The 21,091-nt window shown below is 46.3% G+C and overlaps 2 protein-coding genes across 2 annotated transcripts in view; one reads left to right on the forward strand and one right to left on the reverse strand.

The window, feature by feature from the left end:
• The window catches only part of LOC105097319 (NUT family member 2G), a 73,713-nt gene extending 58,748 nt beyond the window's left edge, over positions 1-14,965 (forward strand). The window contains exons 2-8 of the mRNA XM_031447113.2: positions 4,981-7,710; positions 9,635-10,334; positions 11,051-11,179; positions 12,203-12,375; positions 12,822-13,090; positions 13,366-13,482; positions 13,932-14,965. Coding sequence (XP_031302973.2) covers positions 7,695-7,710; positions 9,635-10,334; positions 11,051-11,179; positions 12,203-12,375; positions 12,822-13,090; positions 13,366-13,482; positions 13,932-14,687 — 2,160 coding nt within the window. The 5' untranslated portion in view covers positions 4,981-7,694 and the 3' untranslated portion in view covers positions 14,688-14,965. The remainder of the gene's footprint in view (positions 1-4,980; positions 7,711-9,634; positions 10,335-11,050; positions 11,180-12,202; positions 12,376-12,821; positions 13,091-13,365; positions 13,483-13,931) is intronic.
• SBK1 (SH3 domain binding kinase 1) overlaps positions 1-21,091 on the reverse strand; it is a 33,879-nt gene that overhangs the window by 12,007 nt on the left and 781 nt on the right.

Here is a 21,091-nt window from a genome sequence, read left to right on the forward strand (position 1 = left end):
CACAAGCAATTCTCTGTGATACCTAGTGTCCTACAATTCAATTCAATTCTGACACTAACCAGAGACCTTGTCAAATCCCACAGGTTAAGGGCCCAGTCCCGCAAGACTCCCCAACCCACACCATTTCAGATGCCAATCACAAGCCCAGAATCCATGCTTCTGACTAAATCAGAGGTTCCCACAACCTCCTTCTGGAGTTCTATTAATTTGCTAGAGGGGCTCACAGAACCCATGATAACTGCACTTGCTTACTAGATTACTGATTTAATATAAAAGAATATAACCTGGGAATAGCCAGATGTAAGAGGGAAGGTATACAAGGAGTGAGGACTTTCCGTGCTCTCTGGGAGCACACAACTCTTCCAGGAAATCTATGTGTTTGTTAACTCAGAAGCTCTCTGAACCACATACCACTGGGATTTTTTTTTTTTTTTGGTATATTTTTTTTTTACTGAAGTATAGTCAGTTTATAATGTGTCAATTTCTGATGTACAGCATAATGCTTCAGTCATACATAAAGATATTTATATTCATTTTCATACTTTTTCACCACAAGATACTGAATATAGTTCCTTGTGCCATACACTATAATTTGTTTATTTATTTTATATATATTAGTTAGTATCTGCAAATCTTGAACTCCCAATTTATCCCATCCCATTCCCTTCCCCCAGTAACCATAGGTTTCTTTCTATGTCTGTGAGTCTGTTTCTATTTTGTAAATTAGTTCATTTGTCTTTTTTTTTTTTTTTTTTTTTTTGAGATTCCACATGTAAGTGATACCAGATGGTATTTTTCTTTTTCTTTCTGGCTTCATTTAGAATGACAGTCTCCAGATCCATCCATGTTGCTGCACATGGCATTATTTTATTCCTTTTTACAACTGAGTAGAATTCCATTATATAAATATACCACAACTTCTTTATCCAATCATCTGTCAATGGACATTTAGGTTGCTTCCATGTCCTGGCTATTGTAAACAGTGCTGCTGTGAACAATTTGGGTGCATGTATCTTTTTGAATTAAGGTCCAGGAGTGGGATTGCTGGATCACATAGAGGCTTCATCATATAGGCATGATCCTTCATTCACTCCATTTCCAGACCCTTTCCTCTCTAAAGAATGATGAGGGCAGAAGGATGATATTGAAAATTCCAAACTTAGAATCATAGCTTGGTCTTTATGGTGACCAGCCCCCATCCAGGAGCCCATCAAGAGTCATTTCATTAGAACAGAAGATAATGCTGTCGTTACAGCAACCTGAATCCCCTCGAGAGACCAAGCGACACTTGGAGGGTTGGAGAACTAAGGTTTATTACGCCGGTGGGCCCAGAGGAGTTAACACTGCAAGCTCTGGACCCCCTTCTGTAGGTTTACACAGGCTTTCAATAGGGTTTTAGGTTTTGATTAACTTTGTGCCATATGCAAATGAGGTGTAAGAAATGGACCAATCAGGAGCGAGCTTTTGGGACCCAATGGAATTTTAGGGGTAAGTTTCATTTTCCTACAAGCAAGCCGTTTCTTAGAAGTGCAAAAGTTGGAAGGCAATGGCCCTGCCTGGGAGGTCTTCCTGGTCCCTTTGTGGGTTTTGCCCCTTCACTATTACTCAGGATATTCCAACAGATTTAGGAACTCTGTCAGAAACAGTGTCAAAGTCCAAATATCAGAACAAAAGGTGGTCCTAATGCTCTTACCACTCAGGAAAATACAACGGTTTTAGGAATTCTGTGCCAGGAACTGAGGGCAGAGACCAATATATTTCTATTATTTCACAGTAAATATTAACATTTAGAGACTACAGGAGAAAAGTATAAACATGGAAATTTGTTTTGCAATATTTTAAGTCTGAAATTATTTTAAAATAATTTCAATTTAAATAAAATAAAAATTTCAGTAGTCAAATCATTTATATAGCTACCACCTCAACCTAATTTCTTTCTATTCCACTTAGCCACACTTTGCAAAAACAAATAAAAAATTCCATTCTTATCTTTTTCCATGTCTTCACTTCTAATCAGTTCTCTCCTTCAAACTATCATTAGTCCACTAAAATAGCCTTAAATATGACCATGAATGAATATTTGCTGCTTAACAATGGACATTAAATACTATCTGTTCACAAAAGACTTAACTTATTTTTATTCTAGACCAAAGCTTTCCCATGAACATCTGACTCATGTACCCAACTGCCTACATGGCATGAGATACAGCAAAACAATTTTGTGATTTTTTTTAACTTCTCCCCCCAAATCAATTCTCTAGTGTTCCCAATCAGTATCCATCCATTAAGGACAAGGATCACTCCCTGTGGAAATAATGAGAGGCAATAGAAGTTCCTAAGATACTGGAAATATTCTATTTCATAACTGAATAATGGGTGCAGACGCTCATTTTATTATTCTTCTTAAGCTATACATATATAACAGTTATTTATACGTTTGATCTGTTTCAGGTTATAAACTATTTCATACATATGTATTTGTAAATGAGTGAGATGAACAAGTTCTTGGAAAATATAACATCAAAACTGACCAATCGAAGAACTGGAAAATCTTAATGCAACCCTTACCATTAATTATGTTGATAATTAATAATTCTACAAGGAAAATGAGGCTTAGATAATGTTACAGATAATTACCATAATACACAAATTATTTGGGAGAAGAGAGGAAAAAGACCACTCTTCAACTCTTGTAGTTGAGACTAACACAAACTTGATATTGTTTATCTCACTTGCGCACATATGAAAGTGAATATAGCAATGTATAAAACCCATAAACAATCCGAGTTAGTGAGATAATGTGTTTAGTTTAATTGTTAACTAATTACTGAAATTATCTTCACATTAACAAACTAAGGAGAAAAATTATCATTGTCTCAAAAATTATTTGACAACATACAATAACCATTCATGATGTCTCAAACTAGGAATAAAAGGCAACTTCCTTAATCTGATAAAAGGAGTCAACAAATAATCTATAGCTACAGCATATATCATACTGTTTGGTGAAACATTGAAATCATTCTTTTTTAATACCAGAAAAAAGACAAGAGAACTATTGCCACTAAACTGTTCCCAAAGTTTATATGCAAGAGAAAAGGGCCAAATATATCCAAGACAATCTCATAGAGGATAAGTTTGCAGGAATGGGAGGTGGAGCTTACTCTAACATATATCAAAGCTACTGTAAAATTATAATACCTAAGCCTATGAATTGCTATTGCAACAATCTATGGTCATATGAAAACCAGAGGTGATATTAAAGTGGGGAAATAGTGTATAAGATAAATTGCATAAACAACTGAAACCGATATGGAAAAATCAGAATGGTTCCCTATCCCAAAACTCACACAAAAGGCTAAATGAACAAAGGACTTAAATACAAAATGCAAAAATGTTAAAATCTCTTAGAGGAAAACGGAGAACAACTTACTATGTTCTGGACACACTATGCATACTATATACTATATGCTATGTGTAGTATGTATAAGTGTAGCATGCAAACGTATAAGCTTATATGCAGTATATAAATGTTTGCTTCTTTACATATAGTCACTTCCTTAGAAAGTCAAAACAGTATTCTCTACTACCCTCATGTTCTTTACCCCGATGAATCACTGCCCTAACATGTCTCCCCTCTCCAGTGTCCTGGCTATTCTGCCTGAGTTACTGAGATGTGTAGAAAGGGTATTCTGGATACTTTCAATCTTTAAATTCTCCCTCTCTCTCTCTCTCTCCCTCACACACACACACACACACACACACACAGCTTTGGTTTCTAGAGCTATTAAATTACTATTAAGAAAGTGGGCACATCCCAAACATACAAGTTCATAAGCTACTTTTCTCGAAGCATCCTCTGTTCTGAGATGACCTGACATCCTAGGAATGGGAGCGTGAGAGAACTCAGGTGATTTGTCTTTCCAGTTCGCAGATTGTTGCCACTGCAGAGGTTCCCCAATGGGTCTCTTATCTCTCCTTAACTGTCAAAAAGACAGCTTTCAGGTTCTTAAAGAGACAGTATCAAATTATAGATTACTATTGCTTAACATCTTTCTGAATACAGTCTCTATTCCTTGCCCAGACACTTCATCTCCTGATTTATTGGCCTGTCGTGCAGTGCGCAGAACGAGTTTGGAATCAGTAACAGATTTCCACCTCCATGCACTTCCCCGGCCCTCCCCACACATTAAGAAACTTCACTAAACTCTAGCATGGCTTCCATCACCTCAAGCCCATGCCCCTAGGATGTTCCAGCCCCCTTAAAAATTCCTGCCTGAAAAAGCTCAATATTCCCAAAAGAATTTGTTGCTGCTTCTAGCCAAAACCTGAGTCTAGGCCACTGACATCCCTTTTCTTACAGCATTTCCTTTAGAATCTAAACTTGCAACTGTTAGTTCTTCTTTTACCACTGAGATATAAATCTTCTACACAAAGAAATGTTTATCTCAAGGACCTTGGAACTAGCGCTTTGAAATGTAGTTATCAAGACAGATAGGACCTCTCATTATGCTGGACACCTTAAACTCACACAGCGCATAAACTCACACAGTGCAGTGTGTTAATTATACTTCAATAAAACTGGAAGAAGAAAAACATAGGACCCCATCTCCCAGTCTCTGTGGAAGACAAGGACTCTAACTTCCATGAGCACCAGTCAGCAAGCACAGAAGGTTCAATCACATGGACCGACGTTCCCACTAACATCCTCCAATACTTGTTCTTTAGCGAACCCCAGTGTTTAAAAAGCCTCCTGCATTTTTTCCCCGAGGAGTTGAGCTCAGTTTATACTGAAATCTCTCTCCTCCATGGCAGCAGTCTGAATAAAATCCCTCTTGGGCCTTTAGCAACTGTCCACGTGTTTCTGACACGTCTCCATGCTGCTAGACTCTGCACTCATTGGATGACACGTTTGTTTTTTAATGTTTCTTTTTAGGGTGACTGATTGGATTCTCGATCTTTTTTTTTTTTGCCTATTAGCCTAAGGTCCTCAGCTGACTTCAGTCCTAAGCAGCAGCCTGCGCTGGGAACTGACAACTGAACTGACAACTGCCCTCAGCCTGTGCTGACACCTGGTCTAGGTGTGCATATGTCTGCTCTGCCTGGGACCTGTCTGTGACCTGGCAGCACCAGCCCTCACTTCACCTCCCCCAGCTCATCCCTGCCACAGTGAAAGTGTGGACTAAGCCCAGGTCTGGGAGGACAAAAGGATCCACAAACTCTTTTTTTAACTCTTAGTATCAACTACAGTGAACCAGTGTCTGCGGCCAGCCACCCCATTCAGGCTTGAGGGTCTAGAAGATAATTTCCATTTATATCATTAAATGCTTGGAGAAAACATACCCAATGACATACACAATTATAATGTTCCTCTTTTTCATCCTTTCGGAATATGACTATTGTTCTTAGCTGGTACCCAGACCTTGGACACTGATCAGATGCTACTGTTTGGTGCTGAGTGACCATAAGCTTCCATACTGCTTTCAAAAGTTCGTCTTCCTTAGAATACCCATTGCCTTCTAAGACACAAGGGATGAAAAGAATCTGCTGGTAAATGTACTAGTCGCAGCATTTTCAGTAAGAGCACTCACTTACAAACAACACTTTAAAAAAGTTTAATTCACTTACATGTCTAAGGTATACATGCTTATATGTATGCCTATATATGTATAAACACAGAGTAAAATTCCCTGTAGCATATTAATAATTTAAAGAAATTTTTAGCACTCAAGTTTCAGATTTAACCAATAGATCAGTTCGATGTTGATAGTTTTGAAAAATGATATTTTCCTTATTTTTAGTAATGTTGAGAAGGGAAAAGCTTTCACTATGTTTTTGAATTGTGGTCGTTCTCAACTTCTTTTCCTTACACTGAGGATATTAAAATGACTATAACACTTTTACACTCCTTTAACTTGAACATTTTTTGTTCAGCTACTGCAGGCGTACTAAGTGATCTGGCAGCACTTAAGGTTTCTTCAACAAAATGATGCCAAATATATTTAAAATAACATAGGAAGTATGTTTTTATCACATAAGGTCATTTTCTACTTGATGCAATTGGCAACTCCCTTCAGTGTTACTTGTAAAATTGAAGCAGAGGGTAATATTAATATACATGACAAAATATTAAGAATGCAGAAGTGAATAACAGGAAAAACCAACTCATAAAACTGACATGTCTAAATTAGAAACACTCATCTCCATATGTACCCCCTTAAAGATTATCCTCAGAAGTCTCTGATTCACATTTTTGTCCTTTACAACCTTCCCTCCCATATGCATTACCTTCGTAGACACAAAGAATGAAAAACCTTCTGCTGTTAAAAATACTACTCATGCCATTTTCAGTAATACCGCTCACATAATACATTTATAAAAATTTTTAGTTTACTTAGGATGACACTGCTCTTGTTTAACACCAATTCAAAAATGGGCACAAGAACTAAAGAAGCAGCTCTCCAATGAAGGCACACAAATGGCAAAAAGGCACATGAAAAAGTGCTCTATATCACTACTTTTCAGAGAAACGCAAATCAAAACTACAACAGGGTATCACCTGACACCAGTCAGAATGGCCATCATTCAAAAGTCCACAAACGATAAATGCTGGAGAGGCAATGGTGAAAAGGGCACCCGCATACACTGTTGGCGGGAATGTATCTGGTACAGCCATTAACGAAAACGGTATGGAGATTCCTCAAAACACTAAAAATAGACTTACTATATGAGCCAGCAATCCCACTCCTGAGCATATATCCAGAGGGGGCTCTAATTCGAAAAGAAACCTGCACCCCAACGTTAATAGCTGGACTATTTACAATAGCCAAGACATGGAAACAACCTAAATGTCCATCAAGAGGTGACAAGATAAAGAAGCTGTGGTATACTTATATAATGGAATACTACTCAGCCATGAAAAAGAATAAAATCATGTCATTTGCACTAACATGGATGGCCCTGGAGAATGTCATTCTAAGTGAAGTAACCCAGAAAGAAAAAAAAATACCGTATGATATCACTGATATGTGGGTTCTAAAAAAGAAAAGGGAAAAATGACCTTGTTTACAAAACAGAAACACACTCACAGACATAGAAAACAAACATATGGTTATCAGACTTGGGAACTGAATGGGAAGGGATCAACCGGGAGATCGAGATTCGCAGATATGAAGTGGTACATATAAAACAGATAGGCAAGGTTACACTGTATAGCACAGGGAACCATACTTGTTACCTTGTAGCACGTTACGGAGAAGAAGAATATGAATATGAGTAAACGTATATTCGTGTATGACTAAAGCACCTGCTGTAAACCAGAAACTGACACAACATTGTAAATTGACTATACTCCAATTTAAAAAAAAAATAAAGTAAATTGCCTAGAGAGCCACACACCACGTATGCTGCCACTCTGTAAGGCGGAAGGAACTTCCGGTTCTTGCTTTCCTGCCAGAGCCCTGCAGGGAAAGTCTCCCCACACCCACCCAGGCCCACCTGCCCGCTGCCCTCTGCCCCTCCCCCACTACAGAGTGTCCTGAGCCTCACATTCTACTGTTTAAATTCAAACTTCACCTGCCTTTGCTTGAATTCCGAGCATCTGCTGGAGCAGTTAACTCACTCTCTGGGTCCTCGTCTGCATTTCTCTCATTGAGGCTACCAGGCAGCGCTGGTCTGTGCCCACGTCTGTGGGAATGGCTTTACAAAGAGGTAAGCCTGAATGCTGGGGATATGTTCTCAGAGACTCTGCCACCCCTCAAATCCTTGGGGTTCACATGTGATATTTCACCGTGGGCACATTAGAGGTGGACTGAAGTGGAGGAAGGAGAGAGCCCTGAACGCCCAAGGACATCTCACCTGGGGAGCCTGGGGAGATGGTGGAAACCAAAGATCACAAGGGGAGGAGGGCTCATTGAAGGTGGATCAAGGAGACTCAGGGGAATTGCCCTGGGTGTGGAGAAGGGACAGCAGCAGGCAGGGTGGTTCTTTGTAGAAGGGAGACAAGCCACTGTGAAACCTGTGTGTCAGGGTTAGTAGGTCTGAGCTGGTGGCACAGGGAGGGTCATGGGGAAAGCCTAGCCCTGTACCTTGTTCCTTAGGCACCTGGAGCTTGCCCCACGATTTCCTTCTAAGGGATCTGAACCGGGGCATCCTGTATCTAATAGGGGCACGGGGAGAGAAGGGCTTAGCCAGAAAACTATTCAAAGGGGGGATCTGTGGCCACATCTGCTATGAACTGCTTTCTCCAAGAGCTAGGCAGGAAGTTACTCTAACTGCCACAGCCCAGAACTTCTCCCCTCCTTCCAGCCCAGAACCCGCTCCTCAGTTCAGGTAACTGTTTGTTGCCTTGGATTCCGCAGGGGATGGGCAACCTCTCAGTTTCAACCAAGACAGGGCTCGAGGCCCCCAGTTGTTCTGAATTGTTCTTCCTTTTGTGGAAACGCACTTCTGCAGACACTTGTGATAGTTGTCCAGCATCTCAGGGAGGACCGTCAGGCCTGCCTGTGACATGAGAAGTTTGTTCACATTTCACGCCAGCATTTCATGGACAGGGAACAGACGTGGAGTGCGGGTGGTGGTGGTAGAATATGAACGAAGGCTGTTTCCTTTTTAAAGGAGAGGAGTGTAGCCCGGGAGCAGGAAGACAATCTTCTGTGTTATTATTAAACACCCTATGGCACCTGTTCTGATTCATTAGGGGCACTGGGCTGTGTGCCTTGTTCTCCTGAACAGGGGTCTGTTCCAGACAACTTTATCAATGAAGGCACCTGGCTCGTGCCTTCTTAGTCTGTCTTCACATCCCATCACTGGGAAATAGAAAGGGAAGGAACACAGGAACTCTGTATTCCTTGGCCTTTTCTACTCCTCTGCGGCCATCACTGGCTGTGAAAGGATGGAAATCGCACATGTGGCTGCTTCTCAGACCCCTGTTCCAGGAGCAGAACTCCTGAGCGATGGCAGTGACTCTGGGCACTGGGGATGGGGTGGCAGAACCCGGCCCACGTTAAGTGTCTGCTGTGGGTGGCCCTGACGTCACGTGCACGCTGGGCCAGTGTGTTATGGATTTGCATCAGGGTTCTGCGGGGAGAGATGTTTCCAGCATTTCTGCTTTGTTGTGTGAGGCCAGGAAAGAAAGAAAGAAAGAAAGAGGATTTATACGGAACATCAGGAAAAAGAAGAGTAAGGAGGAGGTGGAACCTTAATATTTTAGACACTGCCTGGTTCACAAAGGCCCTTTGGGCGCCTACAACTTCCCTTGGAGAAGCTCTCTACCTGCTAGTGAGCCTGCAAAGGAGCAGGTGTCCACCCACCTCCGAGACTTGGGAGACAGCCTGTGAGAGTCAGGTGCAGGGGAATTCCTTAGGGAGGCCCTGCGAGTCGGTGCTTGCTGAGGCTATTTCTTCCCAGCAAGCAGGGGTCAGGGACCTGGGTGAATGGGAGCAAGTTCCCTACTGGAGTAATTCCCAGTTAGAGGTCAGAGCATGAAAACCAGTCCAAGACATCTGCACACGGCACAGCCTCCCCTGTCCAAATGTCCTTCACCTGCTGACACTGACTCTCTGATTCCCCAGAGAGCCCCAGTCCTGGTTGCCCATTCTCCTCCTCCACTCACCCCTTTCCTTTGTCTCAACAGCATCTCCACTGCTGGGAACGGATGTGCTCATGAGCACTGGTGCCTCCGTGTCTCCATTCACGGCACTTCCCTTTCCCCCACCCGCTCCTGGCCCCCAACACCGGCCACCCTGGGAGCAGCACCTGCCACCTTCCTTGACCCCATCGTTCCCTCCTGGCACCACCCTGCTGCTGCCAGCTTTCCCCACGACACCTTTGGTGGCTACTGGTGGCCAAGTCCCCATTGCCACTGGGCCTTGCAACATCCCTGTCTACGCAAGATCAGAAGGGAGGCCAACAGAGTTCCCTCCGATGCAGAGCTTCGTTCTCCCTCCAGGAACTGTCACCTGGGGTGCACCAGGGGCCCTCAGTGGGACTGCTACTTGCCCTGCTCCCCTGTCCTTAGCACCCCAAGTGACCACCCCAGCTGTCGGGGTAACTCAGGCTGGCACGGGAGGCTGGGCCCCCGGCCGTCCCTCTCAAGCTCCACCACCACCTGTACAGCTGGCCCCCAGCGTGGCCCCCATCAACACTGGGCCACGGCCACCTGGCGCTTCCAGGGAGGGGAGTCTGGCCCCCTCCCAGTCTCAGCCACCTCAGGATGACTCCTTTAGCTGCAACGACATCTACAAGCACTACCGACGTTGGCAGCGCTTCAAGAGCCTGGCCCGGAGGCACCTTCCCCAGAGCCCTGACGCACAAGCTCTCTTCTGCTTTGTCATGTGAGTCAGTTCTCGGGGGCACATGAGCTCATCTGGAGTTTCACACGGAGGACCTTGGGGTGCACTTGCAGGTTGCGTTTCTAGGGATCCCGAGAGGGAGGTCTGAGGGTGATGTCCACGCTATGACAGGGCACACTGTCCATCATGCGCTCACACTTCCAGTCCTTGACACCCTTTCAGTGCCTTCTCTCAACTGACCCCACCACCCTAGGCGAGTCCAGTTGACTTTACCTCCCATGATTATCTTGGGAATATTTACTGAAGACTGGCAGTCAGAGAGGGTGCTGGGCAAGGGGAGGAGCCATGGATGGGATGCCACCCTCTCCTGTGCTGCTGTCTCGTCTGAACAAAGGACTTGAGTGTGGGATGGCCAGGGGACGCCACTGCAGAGGAGGGGGAGGATCTACAGGGCCCAGGGGAGAGCTGTATGCAGGCCTGGTCCTCATTCTTCTGGACAATTCTAGCTGAAACACGGAGACTGTAGAGCTCTCCCAGGGGCAGGGACTGTCTCCTACTAGAGCTGTGAGCTTGACAGGCATTTCCACCTGACACGGGGACAATTACAGGTGATTCAGAGGACTGGGCAGGAGGCCCCGTGGGCTCGTCTGTGAACGCTCAGTCATGCTGTGCTGGGGGACGTGTGGTCCATGATGCCGGGTGGGGTCAGGCTGGTGGGGACTGGGCTGTTCACTGAGACTGACTCTGAGGGCTCACAGCCCAGTGCTTCGGTCCCTGGCCCGACTCAAGCCCACCATGACGCTGGAGGAGGGACTGCGGCGGGCCGAGCAGCAATGGGAGCGCACAAGCAACTTCGACCGCATGAATTACTATGAGATGGCGGCAAAGTGAGTCCGTGTCCTGGGCCCAAGGGCTGTGGTGGGTGAGGGCGACACCCCAGGGCAGGATCTGGCTGTGGTCAGAGAGGAGGAGGGAGGAGGGAGCTCCCCCAGCACAGGGTCCCCGCAGCCCAGAGGCCGGACTCCTCTCCAAAAGCCACTCCCGCACCCTGACAGCTTGGGTCTATTCGTCCTCTGCCCGGGGCTCCGCCCTCTCCTGAAGTGGCCTTCTTCGCCTTGATGAAGGGCTCACCCGGGGTGGAGTGGGGAAACTGTCAGCCCGGTGGGGTCACACTGCAGCCCTAGTGCCTGTGCAGGGAAATGTGTTCCACCCACCAGCCTGCTGCCTCCTTAGTGCTGAGGGGCTGGCGGCCACTGACATGGAATTTGGGACCCTCTCTCCTCCTGAAGTGTGGCCTGACTTCGTAACCCGGTGTCCCTCCTGAGGAGGCTGGGCAAGCCAGCGTGTCCTTCACCACGAGGGTCTCTGGCTCTTTCTGAGACTTCTTCGTGTTAATCCCCTTTATTCAAAAAACCAAAAACAAACAAGCACTTCTCAGAGGAAAGGAAAGCCTCTCCACTGACCTTAGGGTTCACACCCTACAACCTGTCCTGGGCCCTGTCTCCAGGCTTATGTTCCAGGACTCTCAGCCTCAGCCCAGGATCCTGGATCCGGGCAAGGACCCCCGTGGGGAACACATGCCTGATCTGGCCTCTGGCTGTCAGCCCTTCCTGTGTTTCTGGACACGGGCAGGGGGCAAGTGGAGGGTCACCTGTGGGCCTTCCGTCCAGGCCTGGTTCAATTTATGGACCTGGGTCTATGCTGCAGAATGCCCTGCAGTGCTGGGGAGGCAGGGGTGTCCCCAGATCTGCTATGTGCCCCAGGAGCAGCTCCCCGCTGGCGACACCACCTCACAGGGCCGTGACCACCCCCAGCACATCTTCTCCTGATCCCTCCGTCCCTGCAACCTGGGTGGGCTCCAGAGCCCAGGCCTTTTTCTCAGCATGGCCTGTGCCACCCTCACCCCTCAGGTTCAAGGAGATTGAGGCTGAGGATGAAATGCAGCCTCAGCACTTGCAGTGCACGAAGGGGGTGCAGGGCCTGCCTCCTCCAGCCCCACCGAAGCTGGAACCGTGGGGGCCCCCGGCCCCAAAGGTGGGCCCACAGCCAGGCACTCACGTGCCCACTGGAGCTGAACACAAAGGTAACAGGGAGCTAGGGATGGCCACTGTCCCCACATCAGTCCTCTTCCCTCAGTGGGGCACTGGTCTTTCCACCTGCACAGCCACCCAGAGCGGGTCTCGGCTGCCCTTTGTCACTACGGGGTATCGACTTGCTCAGTTGTGGAACTCCTCTCCCACCTCCCTGTCTGAGGGCCCCACAGAAAGTCTGCCTCAGAAGTGGGCTGGATGGGGAGATCACTGGAAACCTGGAGGCTGCACACGTCCTCACACGTGGCTCTCTTAGATGCTCCCACTTACCTCTCCCTCCTCACACCCTGTCACTGAGTGGAAATGCAGGTGGTCTTGATCCCACCCACACCCACGTCCATGTCCCCCAAACACTGCCCTACCCGACACGCGCACTTCATGGTCACGAGCTGGATGCGGCAGCCCCTCACCCTCCTTTCCTCCTCCCGCTCTGCCTTAGCCTGCGTGCCCAGGAAGGCCAGCCCCACGGCCAAAACCAACCACCCACAGCCAGACAGATCCCGGCAGCCCCCAGAGACCAAGGAGCCCAAGGAGATTCCCCTTGAGGCTCTCAGCGAGTATGAGGACATCTTGGAGGAGCTGCTGGGGCCTGTCCTCTCAGCCACTTGGGAGCCAGAAGCAGCATGCCCTGAGGACGGGACCTACCCGGACCCGGGTCTCCTGAGCTACATGGACCAGCTGTGTTCCCAGGAAGACTTTGTCACCAAGGTGGGCTGGGCCTGGAGCCTGGGGGCTGCAAGATTCCAGGGACTCACACTCTCAGCACCCAGGATTGGGGTTCTGCCCAGGCCTTTGGGACTTAAGCTCTGCTACTTGTCCCTGAGCTCTGGGGGGGGAGGGGGGGCTGACTGCCACGGTGCTGTAAAACATGCCAACTTGTAGAGAATGGGGTGGGTCTCTGCTGTTCACTTTTGCTCCAGGTATTCGTGGCTCACAGGTTACTCCTGGCCAAGGACGCTCACAGCCACTTCCTTCCATCTTAGGTGGAGGACATCATTCACCCTCAGTTCCTGGAGGACTTACTTTCCCCAGAGTCACAGCTGGATCCCTTGGCACTGGCTGAGGAGTTAGAACAGGAGGAAGGACTCACCCTTGAAGAGGTGAGCCAGAGGAGGGGGGACATTCAGGGAGACAAGGGAGGGAGGGACTCCAGGTACAAGAGGGAAGGCACGGGACACCCAGGGAACCAAGGGAGGCAGGACCCAGGTGAGCCAGGGAAGGGATCGGACCCCAGAACAGGAGGCCCACAGGGCTCTGCTAAACCTTTTCCTGCCTGGAAGGCCTGGCACTGTGGAGGGCCTGCTAGGGACTGGGGGGGCAATGCAGGACCACAGGAAGGAGAGGACGGGGGCCCAGTGAGAAAGGAAGGACACACAGCAGGGAATAAGGCCCAGGAGGACAGCAGGAGTGCTACAGTGTGCATTCTTTGATTGGACTCCTGGAGACACCCCCCTATCTGTCCCCCAGTGCCACCATTCCGCTGCCCAGTCCTCCTCCTCTCCTCACCCGTCTATTTGGGGCCAGTAACCGTCCACTTCCCTCCTAACAGCTGGTGCAGAAACCACTCCTGACCCTGAACGAGGAGTTGGGCGAGTCTGATGTCACCCAAGATGCCCAGAGGCATGACCACGGCCCCCAGCTAGGGGTCAGCGATGAAGAAAGCCCACCAGAGACTGAGTTCAAGCAACTTGCGACGAGCAGCGGAACAGAGAGTGGCCTCCTCAGACCCAAACTCTATATCCACTCTCCAGGACATGAGGCTTTCCCTACATCCCAGGCTGGACAGCCCCTCTCTCCTCCCCAGGGTCAAAGGCACACTGCACCGAGCCTGGGACCCAGGGACACCTCAACTGTCAGAGAGACCTCTCCTCTTAGGGAGGACGCAGGGCCAGGGCCAGGGCCAGGGGATGGGTCCAGGGAGAACAAGGAGGAGGTTCCCAGTCTGGACTTTATCTTGGCCACTCAGTACTGCCTCATGCCCTGGGGAGGGAAGTCCCACAGCTCTGCCCCAGGGCCCTTGAGATTTCTCTGCCCTGGAGTTCAGGGGGCTCGCCAAGGCCCCTCCCCTCAGAGGATCGGACCTAGCGCAGCTCCTCCACCAGCTGCCAAGCCTAGGAAGCGGGATCTGTGTGGAGGCCAGGGGTCTGATGACAAGCTGCCCCAGCCCAAGCCTGACCTCGGGCTCTCTGGGACGCCAGCCTTGCCTCCGGGGCTGGTGCGCCCCTCACAACCAAAAATGAGGAGGTGTGACCCATTTGTTGGAGGGAGTGGGAGGAGGAGGAGAAAGAGGCACTGCAACAAGTAATAAGCCTCCAGTGCCAGGTCCCCAGGGGACCTTAGGGGCTCTTCCTCATCCAGTGCTGAGCCTGCTGATGTACAGGACAGGGAGGGGGGCAGGGAGGGAGTGCGGGACCATGAGGGCCAGGGTGCGGTGGGGTGGGGTGGTGGCAGTTGGAGGGTGGGGGAGGTGGGTCTGGGCGGATGTGGCTGGGAGCAGCACCTTGGGGTGATATATTTTAAATGGGAATAAAAATACTTTTGTTTGCAAATGTTCTCAGACCACCGTAGTCTTATTCGTGTCTGGGCTGCTCCACAGAGAGGGCTCCTCAGAGGGAGGACGAGGCGGTCCCCGGAGCTATGGATCCACAGGGGGCCGACTAGATCTTCCTCCACATTGACACGGGGTCCTCAGATGCTCCTGGGAGCCCCCAGCTCTCACTGCCCCCAGGAACCCCTGCATCATCCTCTTCTCTCAAGCCTGCTTGCCCACGGGCCTGTGCGACATCCCATCATCACCTATAACCCTGAACTAGGGATGGAGAGCTGTTTTCATGCCTTTCAGCCCTCTGCACGCTAACCAGTTCTCTAGAATGGAGCCTGGAGACAGCCCTGGTCTTTGGGCAGCTTCTCTCTGCTTCCCTGAAGCGGCCGGATGACAGGCCAGGGCTTCCTGCCTCTCTGCCCCGTGGTACAGGGAGCCTCCTCTAGTCTCCTGGGATTCCTGCAACGTGGGAAGTGGTGGAGGCAGCTCCCTCTTAATCCCAAGGACACATGGGGAATGGGCTGAGAGTAAGTTCATGGGGCGTCTGTTAAAGGTGTGTGAAAGGGGAATGACAGTGGGCGCCACTGTGGGATTTGTGGGATTTCTGTGCGGGAGCATCCTGGTCCAGCTGAGGGTTTCCAACACGCTAGGCTTTGACTGCTCATCTGGGCACTGGTTAGCTGTATGGTGTGTTTAGTTCGCGAAAATTTATCAGGCTGTGAGTTCTGATATCTGCACTGTTCTGCGTATATATTACATTTCTACTAAAGTCAAAAGTTAAAAAATAATAAATTTTAAAGACTTTTTTGAAGTAAAACAAAAAAGAGAGAAGCAGGAAAGAGCAATTATCACAAAACGGAGAATAGTGGTCACCTTTGAAGGGAATTTGATAAGACGTTTCTAAGATACTGACAATGTTCTATTCTACAATTGGCACAATAATCACATTATTAATTTACTATTTTTTAAACAGGTACGTTTTACGTCTGTTTCAGTACGTGAAAATGAAATTAGAAGTAGTAAAGAAAATACAATAGTCCAATAAATGTAAAAACAAGTAAAATTAATTCCTAGAAAAATGAAAAGTATCAACAAAAAACAGAAAATGAAAAATCATGTAACCGTTTGTTAAAGAATTTTTGAATCAGTAGTTTAACATGCTCCCATCAAAACCAGACAAACAAAGAAAATTCAGGTTCAGATTGCTTTACAAACAAGGTCTACCAAACTTTAAAGGACTCAATCATCCCAATTTTACAGAAAGAGAAACAGAATACAGAAAAAGAAGGAATACCTCCTCACTAATTCTCTAAGGATGGTCTAATTTTGACACCAAAACCACAGGAGAGCATGAGAAAGGAAAGACCACGGGCCCATTGCATTCACGAACACAAGGAGAAAACCCCAAGGATTTATGAGCAAACCAAAGCCAGCAGCAGGCAGTAGTGATGATGACCTAGCTGGGCTTAATCCCAGGAATGCAAAACTGCTTCAGCATTAGAGAAACCTTTTCATGTTACCTGAAATTTGTAACACATGAAAGAAGAAAAATCACATGAAAATTTCTAGAGAAGCAGTGAAAAAGCATTGTGGAAATTCAACAGTCATTCAGGACTTTCTAAAAATCTGAAGGAAAAAAACTAATATGGAAAACCACACGAACACCGACAGAACTCACAGCCCTTCTCATTCAATGAAAGCTTCACTTTTAACATCAGCAATGCCCACTCTCACCACTGCTCTTAAGACAGGAAAAAAAAAAAAGTCTAAGTAATGAAAATAAACCAAATTGTCATGGTTTTCAAATGATATGCTTGTCGTAAAAGAACTTCAGCACAAATCACTGCAATAAGACTTTAGCAAGGTTGCAGGATATCATAATATCAACTGGTGAAAGTCACATGCCTTTTTCAAACCGAGTACAGACACAAATTACAGTAACCACAACAAACATCAGGTAGCCAGGAATCGATTGAACAAAACACATACAAGAGGAATAGCATAAAAGTTTACTGGAAAAAGTACTTGTGGAAACAACGCGGCATCACCTAGTGAACACGCATGTGCCCTCCCACCCAGCAACTGCACCCCTGGGGATGCGTCTAAGGAAACTCTCCTGTATCAGGAGAGCTGTACAAGGTTATTCTCAGAAACACTGAATAACAAGAAACAACCCGAATGTCCATGAATAGCAGAACGAATAAACTGTGGTATATTTATACGTGGAAGTAGGGAAAACGATTAACTATACTCAGAAACACGATGAGTGAACAAAGCTACCTGAAGAACACACACAGTGACTCCACGCACATAAAATTCAAACCAGGGAATGCTAAGCACGACACTGCTTAAGGAGCATCACAGGAGGGGGACATACATGAAGGTGCTTAACGGACAAGAAGCGCTGAAGAAACAGCAGTCCCATGGGGGTTGTGGGGAACCACCTGGAAGGTGGGCCAAGAAACACAGACCAGCACAGCCAGTGGTCACACGGGGAGACTCTCCACTGCACGATGAGGTCGTCACAATACCATCTCACAGCACAGAAGAGTTTCCAAATGCACTTCATGAAGCAAGTGTAACAATAACCCTGAACCACACAGCCTGCACACACACACACGAAACAGACACGATACGACTTACGAAGAGCAGGACACAATATTCAACTTCTAGCAAACAGAACCCAACAGCACGTTATAAGAGACAATACAACAAATACCAAACACCAAGCGGGGTTTACTCCAAGACTGTAAAGGAGGTTCAACAGAAGGAAACCATTAACATGATCCTCGTGTTAATAACACTAAACAGAGTGCTAACCTCTCGTTAACGATCATCTTCATGGAGGCAAAAAACACACTTGACAAAATTCACTCATTTACGTGAAAACAAGCAAAATGTCAAGTGCTGGCTACTGCCATAAATAAAACACACCTCAGCTCAATGCCAGCATCTTACTTAACAGGGAGACACTAGAGGCTTTCCTGCTCAAGCCAGAAACCACGGAAGGCCAAAATACTCGCCAATTTACGTTAAAATAGGTTAAGTATTAAGTTCTAGGATGTGGGAGAAACATTTACCAGCTCTTGAATGCTACATCCCGCCTGCTGGGGTAACCAGAAGCACTCCTGAAGTTTCTATGAAACTTTGGCCTTCTTATGACTAATTTCTGTGAAGGGCTCTTTCTACCAGTTATGTCAGAGTGGACAGAGACTCAGGAATGTCTTTTCTTTCCAGCTCACTTGGGACTAAAGAAAGAATTTACAACACTCCTAAAGAGTATCACTTTTACCATCACTTGAATGGTAAGGGATCAGAGCTGTCCTGAAAGGATGCTTCAATACATTAGCGAAATACAAAACAGGCGGAATGGCTCAATATGCAATACCACGCAAAGCCTCTCCAGACGGGACAGAATCAAAAAGAGGTGTCGGGAAGGATGTGAAGAACTGAAGCACCTGACCCCTGCCGACAGAGTGTAAAATGGTGCTCTGGAAAATGGTTTGGTGGTTTGTTAAAAAAAATTAAAAACACGCCAATCTGCCGAAGTGTCAAGGCATTAAAGCCAAAGCGGTGTGAGGAACTGCTGTGTCCTGAAGGGGACCAAGGAGACAGGAGCTAAGTGCACCATGCGCCCACCAAGCAGGGTCTGAAAAGCAGGAAACTGTCCTGGGCTGGCGCTCACTGCCCGACGGGCACGGCCGTGTTACGGATGTGCAGGAGGGCCGTGTGCGGTGTTCTGGGGAGCCGGGGCACTGTACCAACAATTTACTCTCAAATGATGCAGAGGAAAACCTTCTTTGTATTGTTCTTACACTATTTTTATACACTTAAGATGGCCAAAAATTCTGTTAAATATACAGCATTTAAAACATCTTAACTTATTACATAAAAAAAAAAAATCACACACACAAAAAAATCATACCCTCCCCTTACACTCTCTCCCCTTTTCATTATTTTGGTTTTCTTCACAGCACCTACCAGTAGCTGAAGCATCATGGGCACAGGACAGTCCGCCTGCCCCTCTGAGAGTAAACTCCTGCAAGCGCTGGGACCGGGTCTGGTCTCCATGCTGCTCCAGTGCCGGCACAGTGGCCAGTGCACAGGGTGTTCACATTTGTTCAATAAGTTAACCTGTAGTCTTATTACGGTTTAAAATAAATTCATTTACCATCCCCTCCCCCAACACACGCACACGTCACTCCCCCACAGCAACTCTACCCCTGTGTACCCAAGAGAAGTTAAACTGTATGTCCACATCAGAACTTAAGAGATGAATGTTCATGGCAGAGTCATTCACAGCAGACAGAAACTGGAGACACTCTGTCTATAATCTAGTGAAGCCATCCAATTAATTACTATTTGAAAACAAAAAGCAACAGAACTCTTAGGCCTGGCAACCTGGCAATAACATAGATATAAAATATTATTAATATTTTAATCAAGAAATCGAGAAGACAAAATAAAAAATAAAAATAGATGAAAACCAAATTTCTTCTCTCTAGCACAGGGAACTACATTCAGTATCTTGTAGTAACCTTTAATGAAAACATACAAAACTAAATATATGTATATGTATATATATGTATGACTAAAATATTATGATGTATACCAGAAATTGACACACTGTACCTGACTATAACTCAATTAAATAGTTTTTAAACAATAAGTAAATAAAAATATCACTTATTCAAATATTATTAATATTTCAAGTAAGAAATCCTTTATAAAACCAGCATTCTTAACCAACATTTACTAAATACTAGTAAAGCACAATATAAATTAAACTTATATTAAATATCATCAATCTGAAGGTTCAAGGCTATAATCTGGACCCAGGATTCTAATATTCTAGTACTTGTAGTTGGATCTTACTTGAGAAAGGAGAAAAAAAATTACACTAAGAGGACTTGACACTGCACCTAATAGAGACGTAAGTCACCTAAGTCGACGACCTGGATAGAAGTTACCACATCTAAATCATTTTCAGACGAGGAAAAATTCTTATCAGATTTAAAAAAAAAAAAACAAAAAAACCCTTTCAACTGACATGTCATGAAACTAAGGACTTTCTTCAGTACACATATAAGCAATCATTCCTTCTAAGGGCCCGAGGGCATGATGGGCAATTCCTAGCCTCTCACAATGGAACCTGGTGACTGGCACACTTACCAGCAGGTGCACAGCAATTAGATCTATGCCAGAGAAGCGATGCTGTGGGCCATACAATCTTTACCTTCAAGGACCTTATTTTCTTTAGACCTGTCCTAATTTAATTTCCCTTATGGCTCCTAAGGCCCTGAGTTCGAGTGAATCTTCACAGCTCTATACTGTGAAGCCCTCCGTTCCTGAAGAGAATGAAAATATTCAACTCTTTTTCCTTTTTTTCTTTTTTAAGAATTTTAACTAGTCTTTTCACTTAGCTAGCATACTTGGTAAAACATTCCCTCTACGCATTTCTAAAATTAAGACAATGCAAATTCAAACACGATTCTGAAATACCTTTGCTTGTAAGAGTAAAATACCCTAAAATTCCAACTTTATTATTAATAACACTAAGGAAAACAGAGACTAATAAAACGGCTCTGGCAACGGAAAAAGGATCTCAGTCTACAATCTCAAGTCTCACTCTTTAGTTGTGAGACCTTAGGAACTGGCTTCACCTCTAAATACTTTCTCATCTGAGAGAGCACTGCCCTTCCCTCTCTGCAAGGTGGCTGTTGAGGTAACATGAGGTAACAGTACCTAGCACAGTACCTGACACGAAGTGTTCAGAAGTAGTTTGCTTCCTTCATTCGGCACAAAGGACACACTCACATGAAGGTTTAGGTGTAAGAGAGCCTACACTTCCACAACTCTCCATCAATACAAAATACAACATGTAGTTCGTTCTAATACAACAACAACAACAAAAACAGCAGCAGCAACACCCTCACCCCTATTCCACCAATGCAGCTGAGGAATCTGGAGCCACACAAGGTAGCTTAGAAGTACTTTTGCAACAACTCCATTAGGACTGCATACACACTGAGCACTAGAGCTGTAACAGGGAAAGTCCAAGTCATTGTGCTAAAGAGTCTGGAAGCCTTTATGCTAGTACGAGAGCTCACGAGGTACGGTAAAAGGGGGAAAAAGTCAGATTAGGCCCAATTCCAAATGACCCCTTA

The sequence above is a fragment of the Camelus dromedarius genome, chromosome 10 (genome assembly GCF_036321535.1).
Source record: "Camelus dromedarius isolate mCamDro1 chromosome 10, mCamDro1.pat, whole genome shotgun sequence".
Classification (NCBI taxonomy): domain Eukaryota; kingdom Metazoa; phylum Chordata; class Mammalia; order Artiodactyla; family Camelidae; genus Camelus; species Camelus dromedarius.